We start from the raw sequence: 17,966 nt of genomic DNA, 5'->3' as shown, positions 1-17,966 counted from the left end.
TTACAGAATGTACTCTTGTGGGGTTTCATTGTCCCATCACCACGAGTGGCTTGGGAACCCAACGCTGACCAAACTGGCTGAGTCCTGAAGGACCTTCCCTGCACTATAAGGTCAGAAGTGGGAATGTTCGTTGATGATTACACAATTTGCAACTCGTACTGAAGCAGACTAGCCAAACCTGGACAACATTTGGCTTGAGCTGTTAAACAGCAAGCAACACTGACCAAACAGCAAGCAACACTGACCGTACAGGCAATGTCCATCTCCAACATGAGAATCTGAATGTCAAGATATGTTTAAAGTATTACAATTGTTGAATCTCCCACCATCCAGAGGATTACCATTGACCAGAACTGAACTGGACGAACCACATAAATGCTGTGGCTACAAGAGCAGGTCAGAGACTGGGAATTCTGTGATAAATAACCTCCTCACTCCCCAAGACTGTCCACCATCTGCAAGGTACAAGTCAGGAGAATAATGGAATAGCAGCCTGCTTGATAGGCACCCCACCCACTGCCTTAAATACTCAATTACTCCACAAGCAGCACAGTAGCAGCAGTGTGCCATCGAGAAGATGCACTGCAGCAACTCGCCAAGCCTCCCTTGAAGCCTGCGCTCTCTACCACCTTGAACTACAAGGGCAGCAAGCAAATAGAACATAATCAACTCCAAGTTCTCCTGACCTGAAGCTTTATTAGTTCTTGCCCTGTTGCTGGGCCAAAAACCTGGAGCTCACTCCCTAACAACATAATGGCTGTACCTGCTCTACATGGACTGCAGCGGTTCAAGAAGGCACCGTCAATTTCTCAAGGGCAGCTAGAGAATTGACAGCTCTCTTTACCATCAGTGCTCACATCCGAAGAATGAATGAAGTAAAGCACATTATCTTATAATTGCCAGTAATATCCTTAGTTCTTTATCCTACTGCAAGTTACAGTTTACAAAATTCCAGTCAGGAAGAGTATTCGCTTTACAATGGGTAGTAAAAATAATTTCTAACAAAAACATTAAATTGATGTAGATTATAACCAGCGAGTTATAGATTCAAATCTAAAAGTTTTATACTGCATTTAAATTGCTCAAATCGTATTCTTGCAGTTTATATATCTTCTGAACTATGACACTGAATTATGGCCTTGTAACTTCTCCTTGGATAATCTGTATTTTTAAAACTATAATCTGTATTTTTAAAATATACTTAAAGATAAACATTACAAAACAGTTGATTAGGTTTTTAAGATATAGGTTATGCTATTAGCTTGTCTTCGAATTACTTTTGATTGGAGGTTTGTCTTCTGCGTATTCTGTTTGTTTATTTGTGCTAGGTTGATGCACTAAAGGATTTCGCCTTGTTTACCTATTGTTTATATTCATTTATTATTTGTCACTGGAATATGCGCTCTATGTTATGACAAATGGGTTCCCATTTTTCAAAAAACATTGTCCTGGTTCTAGCCTGTACGTTTGTGTCAGACTTGTCCATGCTGCTGTCATCCATGCTGCTGTGGAGAATTATATACAATATCAATACAGATCCGACCATGGATAATGTAGGGAATTGTTTCAGCATTCGCCTCTTACTTTGCTGATTGACAGCTGGGAGAAGCACTACCCGTTATTAAAAAGCAATGTTAAACTGTATGATTAGAGTTGCTTCTGATTCTTGATTAAGAAATTTTTATTTTAGAATTTAACAATTATTGAAAGGCATGATGAAACATACTTGCTGTAACATGGGCATATTGGGTCACAGCTAGTGACTCAGCATTTGGCTGTTTTGTTCGATCAGGAATCTGTATGATTAATTGTCAGTATTTTACAGAAATCTCTATCCCAAATTTGCATCTCCTTGGGCATCAGCACCCTGCCGACCTCAAGATATTGGTGAGAATGGCTATTTTATCATTACTGTAAAACACAGTGGATCTTTAAAACCTATGCAATCTTTAAATAACTGAGCAACAATCATCTTCTTCCACAGATTTTCATGTTCCATCGGAGTATCTAACAAACATACATATTAGGGACAAGGTGAGTGCAGATGTTAAATACTAGAACAAGTGATTTTAAATAATGTAGATAAAGCAATAAATTGTGCATGTGTCTCAGAAATCTGATGCACTAAAGCAACTTAAATACCAAGTTTTGTGTGTCCAAATTTATTTAAAACAATTATTCGTTGAAAACTCTTCTGAGATTTGGATATTATTGCCAAATGCACCCACTGGCTGGGCTGGTAAAATGGATGTGCAGTTTGCAACTGAGTTATGCAAGGGTTCCCTTTATTCAATCCCCAGTGTGTGCTGTATAAGCTAATCAAAGATAGGGCCAAAAGGAGGAACACCACAATGGAGGTTAGTGCATGAGCTAGGAAAAGGATAAATTAGGCAGCGCTCTATCCCATTTTGGAATGTGCAAATGGACCAATGTTGTGTGAGAATAGTCTTAGGTTTGGCTATGATGTACGTCAGCATACTAGAATTCAGCTGTCTGAACCCACTGAAAAAGATTAACCTGAAGGCAAGATATAACCCAGGGCACCCAGCATCCATGGTAAATTCAGGTATGAGTCTGTGTCCTTGCGGGTGTGACTGCAAACTTCAAGGGGCAATCCTGCTTCTGTTTTGTTTAGTTTCTGCTCAGGATGTGTGAGTGCCACTGGCAAGCGGCATTAATTGTCCATTCTTCCTGCCCCAGAGAGGCGGTTTTCTGTTGTGTGCCACTGCAGTCCCTCTTGTGGGGATGCTGTGTGATGATGAAGGAATCAAAATGTGCCAAACCTTCTGTCGGGTTGCCACTCCGCTGCTGTGAGGAAAACTTTCTTCACTCAGCAGGTGGTGAACCTGTTGAATTTTCTATCACATAGGCTGTGTGGAGGCCAAGCCACAATGTATTTTGTATTTAAGAAAGAAATAACTGGGCACAAAAGACATCATGGGGTATGGGGAGAGAGTGGGAGTATGGCGTTGAATTAGAGGATCAGCTATGATGACATTGAATAGCAGAACAGGCTCGATGGGCCGAATGACCTTCTCCTGTTCCTATTTTCTATGTTTCTATTTCTGGGCTGGATGTCTCTTCAGAAATGCAGTTTGCCGCTTCTGGGAGCCATTCTTAGTAGGACAAGATTGTCAGGGGAAGTCATGCTATGCCTCTTTTGATGGCACCAGCTGAAGTATTTTGCTACGTTGTCAACCGCTAAGGCGCTGAAGAGCTTTGGAACATTTCAATAGCTTTTTACTGTGTTAAAGAATGAATGGAAGGGCTTGGTGGCATGGTGTGGGGTACCAGCTTGACAAAGTGGATAGGGTGCCAGCTGGGTACGGTGGCGAGGCTGGGCCAGAGGGAGCCGGGGAGGGGTTTGGGTAGGGGGGGGTCCAGTGAGCGAGGTAGATGGGGGTGGGGGGGGGTTTAGAGGGTAGAGGGAAGAGTGTGGTGTCCATTGATGCCTTATAGCGCACATTCTGGTTTAGGTTGGGGCTGGTTTAGCTCACTGAGCTAAATCGCTGGCTTTTAAAGCAGACCAAGCAGGCCAGCAGCACGGTTCGATTCCTGTACCAGCCTCCCCGGACAGGCGCCGGAATGTGGCGACTAGGGGCTTTTCACAGTAACTTCATTGAAGCGATTTTCATTTCATTTCATATTCTGGTATACAATTATCTGGGCCAATATGCCTTCAAGATAAGATGGCAGACTGAGTTTTGAAATGATGCTGTTTTCGTGCCGATGCAGCCCCCATCCGTCTTTGCAGAAGTCATGAAACCTGGGAGTGCTGTTGAAGTGTTCTTGGAAAACTGCTGCAGTGCATCCTGGGAGTAGTAGATACTGAACCACAGCATAGAGGGGACAGACAAGAATGTTATGAGGAGGTGGTTGGTGGTGGATGATCTTGAAGTAATGAGTAAAGAGTGAATACTAAACGGCAGAACAGCTGATGACGAGTTTCTTAATTGTTGTGGCTGTACTCATCCAGGTGAGAGATAGGATTCTGTTACTCTCCTGAAGTGAAATTAGTCATTGAATATTCTGCTGTATAGTCTGAAATTTCCTGAAATTTTAAATTGAAATGTGCTGATTAGGATGCATTTCTTCCATGTGGGATAATGTTGTGAAGTATTGTTCCAGAGGTTGAAACAGTAATGTAACCAGTAACGTTCTATCATCCAAGTGCTGTGTATGCTCTAAAGTGGTATTTTTGCAAAAAGATTTAGAAGTACGTTTTTTTTTCTTTTGGTGCCAACATTGATTTGGCACTTTAATTCCAAATTTGTTTTTTTTTGGAATACCAGATTATTATGTCACAAATGGTGCTGAGAATTATACTGATTTATGTATGGAACAGCTTATCTTTCAATTAGATGCAGTCCAAAATGTAACCAGCAGTGGTGATGAGTCTTGTTTCATGTTCCTTGCATTTATGAGAATGTTGTGAGCAGTAAACCCATAAGCATTGTAATAAATATTGATCAAAGAGCATCAGCTGAATCTTTTCACCGTAAGCCCTCAACAAAGAACCAGCTGTGGATTTACCGTCGGGAGTTTGAAATATCAAAAATTTAGCTTCTTCAAAATCACCTTTTATTAGCAGCTGCAAATTGAACCCTGCTTCTAAATTCATTTAAAAACATCAAACGACAAAATTGTGAACAAATATTTTTATTAATAGACTTATGTTAGCTGAGTTAACAGTGTGTAAAGGATAAATATTAAAGAGCGTGTTATGTAATTGACCATAGCACAGTGTAATTTGCAGCCATGCTGGTACAAAGACAGCTTTAAATGTGTCACTTCAACTCAGTGTCAGCTGGACTATACTTAGGACATTGAGCATGAGGTTATTTTGCATTAAGACCGGCGTGGCATGAGGTTGGTATGGTTAATTTATGTTGAGATTCCTCGATTAGCTGAAAAATTAAAAGCATCAAACAACAAGTCTGCCAGCTATGTTTAAAGTCTCGTCAGTATATTTCTAAGCTTGCAGCTCATTTCCCTATACTAAGTTGACTGGAAGGAAAAAGTTAGTGTGGGTAGTTTGTTTCCATCTGATTACTTCAGGGGATGCCAACACAACAAACCTCCATCCATAGATATTGTATCATTCTCCTTCTGGATTGTATAGATCCAACTTTGCACTCCTGTTGTTTCATCTGGACTAGAGCTGATTCAGACATGTTACCTCATGGGAACCCTGAACTCTTACATGCAAGTGACATATTTAAATGTTTGCCAATCTCTGGCTAGACTTCTTAAACCTAAAGTCTCACTTCTAACACTCTTGAAGCTCTTGCTTCATGAGCTATTCCTTTCTGGACCAATTGAGCATTCTTCAGAATTTTCTTAGTTCTTGCTAACTTTTTTTCTCATAACCATGGGACATGTGAACACCCAACTGCCTAGCCTTTGGTCTCCTATTTACCACTCAATCACTTTGTCTCCTTGTCCCCCCAACACCCTTGCTCTCTCCTATTCTGTTGTTTCCCCGATTTAGTCTCCCGATGTTGCTTCCTCCAGGTCAAAAACTTGAGCATATCATGCGCACAACTTGCGTGCTCATTAAAATCTTTATCACTAATATTGAAAACATCTGTTAGATTCCTGTATTGTATTCACCCCTCACCCTATACCTGAGCTTGTGTCTTTTTCTAGTTTCTCTACCATTTCTCATGATGCCCTTTCCCAGCATGAAAATTATGATTTCACTTGATGCCATTTCTACTAGATGACGACAACAATTTATATGGTGCCTTTAATATGGTAAAAGATCCCACGGTATTTCTTGGGAATGTTGTCAAACAAAATTTGGTACTGACTCACTAAAGGTGACATTAGGGTAGATGACCAAAAGCTTGGTTAAAGCATATTGTTTAAGGAAGAAACAGGTTTAGCAGGGCATTTTCAGACCCTGTGGTCCTCAAAGCTGATGGTGCAGCACCCAATGATGGTGTGATTAAAATCAGGGCTTCTCAAAAGACCAGAATTGGAGGGTTGGAGACAATTGCAAGGATATGAAGGGCAAGGCCATGGAAAGATTTCAAATCAAGAATAAGAATTTAAAAATTGGAATATTGCTTAACCGGGTACTAAGTAGGTCAGTGAGCACAAATGAGATTATTGAATAGGACTTTGAATTTTCAGTTTTGAATGACCTAAAGTTTGTAGAGGATAGAAAATGGGTGAATTGCATTGGAACAGTCCAGTCTGGAGGGAACAAAAGGAATGGATAAAGGTTTCAGCAACAGATGAACTGAGGCGAGAGCAAAGTTGGTTGATGTTCGAGAACATGTTGGATGTTTAAAATAGGCAGCTTTAGTGCAGATGTGTGTGTACTTATGTGGCGAATATGATAGATTGCTGACCACCCAATTTTCCTTTCTGACCACCATGCTAGTGATGCTACGTGGGTTCCTCCTCTTAATTGATGTCTCCCATCTTTTCGAAACCATCACCTTTCACCTTCTATCATTGCAAGCAACCACTTTGTCCCAAATCTCCCTTTCCTCGCCTATGTTTTTGAACGTGTTGTCACATGTTATCAGGTTTCCACCCCTGCAACAGTAACAGAAAACCCTAAAACAAAAGTCACAAATATTATCTTCTTTGACATGGTATATTATTCCATTGCATTCTTCTTGATATTCCTGCAACTTTTCATATGGTCAACTAAACCATCCTCCACCATTAACTGTCATCTGTTGGTTCTCTGAATGGAACTAACTTGCTTTGTTCCACCCTTGTCCAAAGCACAAACGTTACCAACTATGGCTTTTCTTCTAGTCCCAGATAGTTACAACTGCAGTTCCCCAAGGACCTTTCCTTGACCCTTCCAGTTCTTCATCTTGGCAACGTTCTCTGAAAGATTTGGTCCAAACATTAGTTTTGAAAACTAACAATGCTATGGTTCTTTCCACTACCTGTGTTGGTCCATCTCCTGACCCTTTGTTGTCAGTTTTCTTGTCCAACACTTGGTCCTGGATGAGCTGTGTCTTTTTCCAGGTAGACATCAGAAAAAAACATCATGAACCCCCATCACCACCACCTCCACCGTCTACCATGTCACCCGTAACTGCTCTCTTTAGGGTTTACATTGGTTCTTGATGCCGTAAACCCTATTTAAAATTCCTATTGAAATTTCCATGGCCTTTCCTATCTATCTAACATCCTCAAAACCTGTAAGTTCACACTCCACCAGAGGAAAGAGTTATGTTATGAAATCCCGTAATTATGTTAAACGTGTCAATTAGACCATCCTTTAACTTCCAATGCTGAAAGCAATACAATCCATCATTTGTAGCCTGCCCTCAGTTGGTATCATTTTTGTGAGTCAACACTCAGATGCTCCACGGCCAGTAAATCCTTGCTGTGGTGCAGTGCCCAGAACTGAATGTGGATGTGATCTAGCCAGAGCTTTGTACAATTTTAGCATAACTGTCTCCATCCCCTATGATTGAATTAAATCCCAACATTTCATTTGTTTTATTTCATATTTTGTATCTATTTACTAACTTTTAGTGGCTTCTTTGCATGGTCTCTTAAATCTCTCTGCTTCTCCAGTTACTAGCTTCTCACCATTTAGAAAATGATCTATCCATCTTGAGGTCAGAGCAGATTACTTCACACTTCTCTGCATTGAATTTCCATCTGCTACAGTTTTGCCCTCCAATTTAATCTATTAATGATTCCTGTAATTTTATGCTCCTACCCACACTAATGTGCCATCTAATTTGACGTTGTCTGAGAATTTGGAATAATAGTTCTTTGTCCGTTCTAAGTTATTAATAAATATAGTAAAAACTGAGATCCCAGTGCAGGTTCCTAGAAGACATCACGAGTTATATCCCACCAATTGAAGTGCAAAGTCATTAATCTTGCAGGCGAGCATCCAACAGTGGACTATACACCCTCGTGATTGGTTACGCTTTTCTGTTCACAGATCTCTGGGTTCTCACTCCATCTGGTGTCGATGATGAAATTATATTTGTTATAATCAAAAAAAACCTCTTTCCTACATCCTAATCGATTCCCTTCCCTTGTCAATAAATTGCCTTCAATTCTACGCAGTTTCATTTTTCCCAATAGTTTCTTGTGTGGAATATTTGGTCACTCGTCCTTATATCAAATCCTTTGCCTAGCTATTCATGTCCATCTGGTTATGCTTCTGTAAAGTGTCTCGAGCTGCTTTTGCATATTAGTCATTTTATAAATTCTTGTTTTGTGTGAGAAATAGAATCTTTTATACATTTAAGCCCCACTACAGAAGATTGAGCTCCAAGTTACATTGATGGGGTGCTGGAATGTCCAGAGACTAACTTTTGAATGGACTTCAAAATTAAGGCCCTTTCTGCTCTCTGAGGTGGGCATGAAAGGGTTCCATGACATAGTTTGATGAAGAGCAGGGTGAGACCTGATCACCAGCTAGCACTACCAAGATAGGCAAACTGGTCATTTAAATTATTGCTGTATTTTGAGATCTTGCTGTATGCAAAATCAACTTTCATGTTTAATAGTGACAGTTCATTTTCTCTGAAATGCTTCGTGAAATACTGGGGTAGTGAAGGCGGCTGGATAAATGCTAGTTCATTGTATTCAATTCCACAAGCTAAATATGTTTTTCTATCTGTTTAGATTACTGAAAAATTTGAGTACTGTATTTTAGGGCAAGATTCACCTTTAGGTGTCATAACCTTAGACAAGACCGTGACTTAGAACTTCAACTTTTAAGCCCAAAATCTGACTTACTTGTAGATGGTAATTCCTTTTACTTTCCGGTCTTAAATAATAGAAAATCTGGATAGCGCTAGATACATGTGGAATCCTTTAGACTCCCTCCTGGTCTTGCTTATCTTGTCCAGACAGTGTAACATATAATTATCTTTGGGCTTATGACCTTGACAGCTGAGGTCTGCCTACAGCGGTTGTAAAAGCTTCTTTGTCCTCAGATTCTGAGTATTAACTGTTCTCCAATTTTTAGAAAGATTATTGCAAATGCCAATTTTAGTCTGTTTCTTTCACACAGACATTTTTGCCATTGTGATTTGTACATATCTAAAGCAAGAGTAATCACTACTTTGAAATAATTTCCACAATCTTATTTTTATAATTAGTCCACGTCCCATGGTGTTCCACATACAAAGTCAAAACCAAATGTTCTGGTGGTGAGGTTAGACTGCAGGAGAAATTGAATGCAAAATTCAGCCCACATTTTAAAGTTTGTTGATGTAAATAATAAAATGTAAGTATTCTATCAAGTAGAAAAACTTGCAGCAACGTGGCAAACAGAACTGGAGGTTTTTTGTTTGGAGTGCAGCAGTTTTTCTGCAGTACAGATGGAGGAGCTGGGGGATGTGAAACTTAACCATTGGTGGAATGGTGTAATTGCAGTGCAAGACTTTACATTACTCAATTCAATAACAATAACTTGCATTGATATATTATCATTGGCCTAGGAAGCATTTCACAGGAGCATAATCTGGCATCAATTGACATCAAGTCAAAGGAGGATATATTTAGGAGGGCTGACTAATAATGGCTTGGCCAAAGGGTGAATTTGGGTGCAGAAGCCAACAGGTTTAGTGAAGGAAATATGAGCATGGATAGTTTCAATAGGAAAAGTTGCCAAAAACGTGTGACCAAAACCTGAAGGCAGGAAGTAATGTTTTATCCGTCTTTCGGATGAGATGTTAAACTGAGGGCCCAACTGCCTGTTCAGGTGAATGGCATTATTTTGAAAAAGACCAAGGGAGTTATTTCTCAGCGTCTTGGCCTTTATTTATCCCTCCGTCCACATCACAAAAGTGAATTATCAGCTCATTCCCATATTGCTGTTTGCTGGGTTCGCTATGTGAAAATTGGCTTTGTGCTTCCGATATTTACAATGGTGATTAAACTTCAAAAGTACTTAATTGGCTGTAAGACACATTGAGTTGTCCGATGGCCATGAAAAGTGCTTTACAAATGCACGCTTTTCTAAACAAAGTGTGTTTTAAATAACATTTTTAGTATATATATGTGGAAATAGACACTTGACAGCAATGCAAGAGAGAAATTTGGGCAAGACATTTCATTTTTGCTCAAGTTTCATTTGCTAGCAGTGGCCAGACATTTGTGCAGATTATGTGATGACATACATATCGAAGGATTAACAATTGCAATGTAACCAGAATGTGAATATTTATCGGACATCATTTGTATACTTTTGGTGATGGTTGGACATTTGCGGCTATGTTGTAGAATTTTTGTTGATTATATCCTGTGGATTTACCAGTGTATATAAAATATAGTTGCTTGTCATAAGTTAAGAGGTCTATGCATTATATTTAAAACATAAGATAAAACGAACAATGATTTATTTTACAGCTTGCTGCAATAAAACTTGCCCGCTACGGAGAGGACCTCCTTTTCTATCTATACTACATGAATGGAGGAGATGTCTTACAGTTACTTGCAGCAGTAGAGCTGTATGTCCTTTTAAATATATCATTTGAAGTTCTTTTTTGGCATGACTGACATGTTAATGATTCTGATCCATGTTTTTAATGATTTTCCATGTGTTCGTCTGTTTACTGGATATTTTTAATTTGATTAATATTCATACATTTCTTTTATCATATTATGAATGGCAGATTTAACCGAGACTGGAGGTACCACAAAGAAGAGCGAGTCTGGATCACCAGGGCCCCAGGAATGGAGCCAACAGTAAAGACCAACACCTATGAAAGGGGGACATACTATTTCTTTGACTGTCTTAACTGGAGAAAGGTTGCTAAAGTAAGAGCTGATGTGCTAATTGATTTTATATGATGCGGGAATTGTTGGCCTTCGATTGTAAAGGAGTACGATGAATTACTGACTTGAAGTTTCTTTGAGAAATTAAGAATCATTTGTTTGCTGGAAACAACCAATGTGTTTTTGTATGCAACATTGTGTATTTTTTTTTCTGCCCAGCAAATCTGATCTGTGGTTCTCAATAATAAAGATAGCTGAAATAGCCTAGATTTGTGTGCTGTTGTTTTAACCCTTGAGACTGTTGGATGCTGTAGCAAGTTCTGCCCTCTCAAGGCTATCGATTTTTTGAAGACTTCAACTCCTGCATTGAAGAATCATAGAATGTACAACATAAGAGGAAGCAATTGGCTCAACATGATGATGCAATTGCTAGCTTTAAGTCAAGTACTTTTGATTACATTTCCCTATTCTTACTGTATTCTTTTCCACGCTACATTGTAGTAATACTATTCAGGAGATTTATTGCTGTAATATTATAATAACTCCAGTTTACAAAAATGTTATTTTTACAAATTAAATGAGGTATGTTTAAAAACAAAACTCTGGTTTCCCCCGTTTTCACTCCCTCCCAGTCCCATTTTATCTTGTGCTCAGTTTTTTATAATTACCTAAAATTCTATTTGACATTAGGTACAGTACTTGGTTTATATTTCTATTTTTGTTTCAAGGTTTAATAATGTTTCAGTTTTTTTTTCCTGTGGTTGCTCCATTCTCCTGTTTCAGGTTGAACCTGGCTATGTTTAGATTTTCCTGTTAATACGGAGGGGGCAATTGGCAGCTATCAGTTGTTTGCCACTGGCCATGTGCATCGTCTTATCAGATCTATATTTTCCTAGGGTCTGAAATCTGATCCTAATTTCCTGAAGAAAAACCTTTGCAGCCTATTTTAGCTAATCTGAACAGTGTAACTGTGCCTGGATTTATTATTGTGGGGAGTAGAACAATATATGCGATAAATTGGACTGACACTCAATGTGATCAACACAGGTACCTAAAAGACAACACATCAGCTGTGCATAAATAGGCAATTGGAGATGTATTTACTTACGTAGATTGTGAGAGGGCAGATTTCAAGCCTCTTAAATAACATGCAGCAAGCATTACACTTCATATTTATCAGGTGCAGATCACCATTTTACAAAACCAATAATGTTAACTAAAAAATGACTTAATTACCTTTTGGACAAAGGTATAGGTTTTGATTTAAAACAGAAATTGGATGGAATCACAGAGTCAGATCTCTTGTTTAATATCCTGGTGCTCAATATAATTGATACATTGCTTATTCGATCCCTGTACAATACTCGCTTCACAATGGTCTCTGACTTCAGTTTATATTCGACCAAGGGGAAAACTGAACCATTTCACTGAATATTCCACCAAATTTCATTGTAGAAAGCTGACATTTGTTGCGAGTGATGAAGTATTCTAACAGTTCAATTATGCTGCATATCCAGTATCTATGCAGTTTTAGAACAACAGCAGTGGGAGCAAATCATGTTTTTAGGAGATGATCTTGCACTGTTTCAGTTTTAGACCAGTTGGAGTATAACTGGCGTAAAACTGCATTTTGCAACTCTCCACTGGTCAGCTAATGATTCTCCAAACTGAAATGTTGGAAGTTTTATTATAAACAAGCGGACAGGTCAATGAAAAGTTCTGTGGTTATTGATGGCTAATGAGCAGATCTCTTGTGAATGCATTGTAATATCATACAAAGCTTTTTTTCCCCTGATCATCAAACAGCAATGTAAGCATCTACTGTAACTCTGCACCTTTCTTTCATATTTCCTTATATGCTGATAAAGTTGTGTATATTTGCCATGAAGAGATGTTTTGTATATTTTATAAATTAAACTTCAAGGACGTCTCAAAATATAGTTTATGGAAGATAATGTACCGAGAGGACAGGTTTTTTTTTAATGATTTGATTGTTTTGTGAATTAAATCTGCAACCTTTGAGATGGGAGGCATTTCTCTGCTGATCAGGTCAGACAACATATTGTAAAGGCTCAGCTGATTTCTAACAGTTGGCAGTGTAGTATAAATCTGAGTTGACAAATGCCATATTCATCAGTGAAGGTGTGTGTCATCAACCAATCAGCAAAGTTAGTGACATTGCAGGTTTTTCATTTTTAGATGAATTTCTGATTGCACACAACTTCCAGATTCGCATGAAGTAGCTTCATATTAGGTCATTTTGTGGAACTGTGACCAAGTTGAAGAGAAAACATAAACCATTCTTGAAGCCAGTCAGACTGCTTGATTAAAGCACCAAGTGGTGATATCAGTCCTTCATTGTCTGTGACAAGTGCCATTCTGTTCCATTGGGTTTTGGCCATACCAAAAAATCCCATTCTCTCTTTAAAATGGTCTCCCCAAATTAAAGTTCAAAACATATTTTGGCAATTATAAGTACCTTTTTTTTCATAAGATATTTATTTGTTATATAGTGCTAGTCATCAGTTTTCTTTAAAATGCAAATACTTACATTTTAACTCGAATACTTGTTATGATGTAACATTTCTGTAATTTGGTCATATGGTTTTTGTAAGTAGGACAAAAAGAGATTACCAGCAATTAAAACAAAAGCTATTACTTAAATAATAGCTACTTTGTGGCTGAGAGGGCTATGCATGCCAATAAATAATTATATTTCAGAGATATTTAATGTATGCTTGATCAGGGGCTATAAAAATGCAAGTCAGTTTCTTAAGCTTGTTAAAATGCTGAGAGTGAATTATTCTGTAGTTGCTGCTTTAGCCCTCTGCTACCATTATATATGTTAGACAGTGCCATCTTTCTCTATTGCCTCATCATCCAACACCTTGAAACCACCCTTGTATGACAGTATTCCTACCAATTTGAGCAATGGCGTCTCTTTTTCCACCATCTAATCGTATTCAAGATTCCCAAGAATCTGTTCATCTTTAACTACCTGCTGCACCTCAGCTCGCTCAACAGACATAGGTTTTACATAACTTTCATTTATAAAACTCCTTTTATAACCTCAATGTTCCAAACACTTTCATAGCCAGGACAGTGCTTTAGAAATGTAGTCACGGTAGAAATGTCGTCGTCGCTGTTTGAATATAGGTGAATGTGGCAGTTTAAGGATCCACAATCAATGAGGTAAATAGCCAGATAATCATTTTTTGGTAACCTTGATGGATGAATTAAGTTTCCATGGAATCTCCTACATCTGTCTGAGAGGCGCGATTGGTTTAACATCTCATTCAAATGCAGCACCTCCAATGGTGCACCACTACCTCAACTGCAGTGAAGCGTAGGAGCTCAAGTTGGTGGCTTCAAACTTGGAGCACTTTTTTCTGGGCCAATTCTGATACAGTGTATGCTAAGACTCTCCAGTTCTCCTTCACTTTTCTCAACCCCGTGGCTACTTCAGATTGCATGCCCAACAGCAACTACCTCCAGCTTAGTATGGAGAGTCTGAAGCAATCATCTTCAGTTCCCACCCAGAACTTACTATTTATTTCATCTCCCCCATGAGCATTCTCCCAAGTTAACCATAAAATGCCACCGTTTTCTAACACAACAACCTATTTATCAACAAAAATTCTCATTTCCACCTTTGCCTCAACCACCACCTTGTTTGAAATCGTTACATGTGCTCTTGTGAGTAACAGTCTTGACTATTCTTAACACTGAGCTGCTGGCCTCCCACTTCATACTATCCATAATTTTTCTACAATTGAAACACTGTCACATATCCTGTTCTTCGTTATCATTTGTCCTTCACGTCTCGATCACCCCTCACCCAAAATTCCTTATACTAGCACTATGTCCCGTAAAACAATTTAGAAATCTTTTCCCTTGTATCTGAGTTCTTCTCTGAGCTCACTTTATGTCTGCCATCTCCTCCAGTCCTGTATATCTGTCAGAATAATCTGTCCTCTTGAATTAGGCTTCTATACCTCCCTTGTCTTTCACCCACTGATGGTAGAGATTTAAGCTGCTCTTTGGAACTCTTCTCCTAAGCCGCTCTGCTTCATCTCCTTTAAGAACCTTCTCAAAAAGTTTTCACTGGACAGTCATTCATCTTTTTTAAATAAAAGAAAAGACTTCCATTTACATAGTACCTTTGATGATCTTAGGATGTCCTAAAGCACGGAATAGCCAATGAAATACTTTAGAAGTGTAGTCACTGTTGTATTATGATCTCTCCATTTTTATCTTTGTCTGCAGTTTCCTATTTCCTCCATCTTTGGAAGTTTCTTTCATTAAAGATGCTACATGAATTCAAATTGTGTGGTGTTTTATCTGTCAATATATACAAATATTGTACATCTTTAGATATCACCAAGTTGTCTTGTTTTGCCTTCAAATGGAAGTTTGCTGTCACATGGCTGACTTTCTCTTTTGGATTTCAGGAGTTCCACCTGGAGTATGATAAACTAGAGGAAAGACCTCATCTGCCGTCATCTTTGAACTACAACCCTGCTCAGCAAGCCTTCTAAAGACTTAACTGTTCATGGGGTATGGCTGTCTCAGCACAATACTCAAACTGCGGAAACCGAAGTGGCTCAGGCATCCTGGTTTTTATTCTTTGAGGATCTGGCAATTGGCTCATGTGGATGGATCGACATTTTGAAGTCCTGCCTTAGTAATTATGTGCTGCCCAACACAACTGAATTTGTATTTTTTTCTGTTTTTTTTTATTATTTTGAGCAGGGTATGTTTAAAAACGACACGCAAAATAATTTTTACGCCTAGAGGCAGACTTTGTTCTGCTAAGGGACAAGTGGACCGACAACATTTTCATTGCTAAATTTCCAAAGTGTAAAAATTTAAAAAGTTTGCATTGTTCATTGTAGCATTACTGGTAATAATAAAAAAATGTTTAGTGCATTTTTATGTGAAGATCCTCCTTGTATTTCATTTGGAAAGATAAGCAGCCTGCATTTGATTTGTCCATTTTACTACCCCTAATGTTTTTGAATGGCATTTCCGCCAAGTTAAATGCAAGAACATTTGACTGTTTAAGTGAACGTTATTGCCACGACCTCTGGACATTTTCCACGGTTGTGTATCACTGGGCTTCATCTTTCCAGAATGAGCAAAACACTGTCCAGTCTTTGTTACAATTTTGTAATAAAAGTGTACATTTTTTTAATTTTTGGACATCACATGAATAAAGATATGTATGTACGAATGTGTATATATTATATATATGACATCTATTTTGGAAAATATTTGCCCTGCTGTACCTCATTTTTCGGAGGTGTGCATGGATGCAATACATGAAAACAGGACATTTCGGGAACTGCTGAGCAGGGGACCGCTGTGTCGCCCTGTGCACTTAAGGGCCAGATTTTCAGCAGCCAAGGACATCCATACCCAATTGAACATGATGGGACTTCAGGAAGTGAACTGAGACAATTCACAATGGCTGGTTGAACAGCAGCATTTCATAGGAAAAAAAGAATTAAAAAAAAATCAATCTTGTATTTTCTGACCACATTAAAGCTTCTTCTCTTTGTAATAAAGTAGAAAAGCTGTCCTAACTGCAGTGTTGCCTTTAATTTGAATTTGCTACACAATAATGTATTTTAATTGATGACATTGAATACAATGAAAGATGTTTTGGAGTATTTGTTGGAATTTCCACCTCATCACTGGTATCTTAAAGTGTCCTGCTCACCAGATTTTACCACGACAGGTAAGTGTTCGATTTGAATCTTGTCGTGAATAAATTTTAAAAAGGAAGAGCCATTAGGTCATCTTTAAAAATCACACGGTGCTGTCATCAGCCACTGTTCTTAAATTATCATTTTAGATAATACGTAGTATTTTGCTTGTGAAATCCTTTGAGGATGGAACACCACGTCAAGGCATTAAATCTCTTAAATAAGAGAATGCTTATTAAATTTGCCTGTCCTCAACTTCCAAAATTATGCGCAGTGGTAATCCTTTTGTGATTACCTCCTACATTGCCAAAACTGACATGTAACAAGTCTCAGAACCACAAAAGACATGACTTGGGATTCAGCTTGCTTTAATAGCAATTAAAGGAGCCTGTTGCATTTCCTCACCGGAAAACCAGACACATTTACTGCATGCGTCTAAAACTAGCCCAGTGTCTGTTCAGAATTTATAAACTACCTTTGCTTTCATGACTTCATGTCCATGATTTTGTGCCAGGTGACTAGTTCTAGATGGTCCTATTTTCACCATGCAGAAACCTGTGTTAGACTGCGCCTTATGTTTACAGCAAGTCATACTTGTGACTTTAAAAGAATAGTGCAAAAATATTCAGGATTTAAATGTGAAATTATTAAAGCATGTCCAAATCAAACTTTCACCCTCAGAAAAACTTACCCTGTCTTGAAGAATACTTTGCACACAAGACTTGCATTTGTAACACAAACTATGAGAGACATTTGATGTTATAAATTCAGTAGTTTCAAATCATGTGGATTTTTTCCTGCTGATTTTTCACTTTTTTCCCTTCATTTAATAATAATCGCTTGTCACAAGTAGGCTTCAATGAATTTACTGTGAAAAGCCCCGAGTTGCCACATTCTAGCACCTGTGCGGGGAGGTATGGGAATTGAACCCATGCTGCTGGCCTTGTTCTGCATTACAAGCCAGCTGTTTAGCCCACTGTGCTAAACCAGCCCCAACTAGCATAGTTTCCTGTTGGCGTGTATAGAAACGGGTGTACGTCAATACATTCACCTTGTTTGCAGCCATTCTAATTTTTGTTCCAATTCAAATTCTGGCAAGTCCATGAGCTCTCGAGTCTAAATTAAATTTCAACGTTTATCAAGTAGTGAAATGTCCCTGGGGCAGCATTGTGGTGCAGTGGTTAGCACTGCTGCCTACGATGTCGAGAACCCAGGTTCAAACCCGGCCCTGGGTCACTGTCTGTGTGGAGTTTGCACATTCTCCCCGTGTCGGCATGGGTTTCACTCCCCACAACCCAAAGATGTGCAGGTTAAGTGGATTGGCCACACTAAATTGCCCCTTAATTGGAAAAAAAATAATTGGGTACTCTAATTTTTTTTTAAATAGTGAAATGTCCCATTCCTGTGGTAGCATTTTCATTTTAACATAAAATGTGTTAAAATGTTTGCTTAAAAATGGAGGGATCAATTATTTGCACTCTTGGTTACATTATTTATAAAATTGGATTAATGTTTAAGAATGCTTTGAAGAAA

General features: G+C 38.6%; 1 protein-coding gene across 8 annotated transcripts in view; it reads left to right on the top strand.

The window, feature by feature from the left end:
* The window catches only part of cnot2 (CCR4-NOT transcription complex, subunit 2), a 139,041-nt gene extending 122,731 nt beyond the window's left edge, over positions 1–16,310 (top strand). For all 8 annotated transcript variants that reach the window (XM_038780813.1, XM_038780809.1, XM_038780815.1 and 5 more), the window contains 5 exons: positions 1,826–1,887; positions 1,985–2,034; positions 10,357–10,457; positions 10,623–10,767; positions 15,177–16,310. In XM_038780813.1, coding sequence (XP_038636741.1) covers positions 1,826–1,887; positions 1,985–2,034; positions 10,357–10,457; positions 10,623–10,767; positions 15,177–15,263 — 445 coding nt within the window. In that variant the 3' untranslated portion in view covers positions 15,264–16,310. The remainder of the gene's footprint in view (positions 1–1,825; positions 1,888–1,984; positions 2,035–10,356; positions 10,458–10,622; positions 10,768–15,176) is intronic.
* Positions 16,311–17,966: the final 1,656 nt, after the last annotated feature.

This window comes from Scyliorhinus canicula, chromosome 20 (genome assembly GCF_902713615.1).
Source record: "Scyliorhinus canicula chromosome 20, sScyCan1.1, whole genome shotgun sequence".
Classification (NCBI taxonomy): Eukaryota; Metazoa; Chordata; class Chondrichthyes; order Carcharhiniformes; family Scyliorhinidae; genus Scyliorhinus; species Scyliorhinus canicula.
Note: the sequence above shows the minus strand (reverse complement) of the source record. Positions and strands in the feature narration are given on the sequence as shown.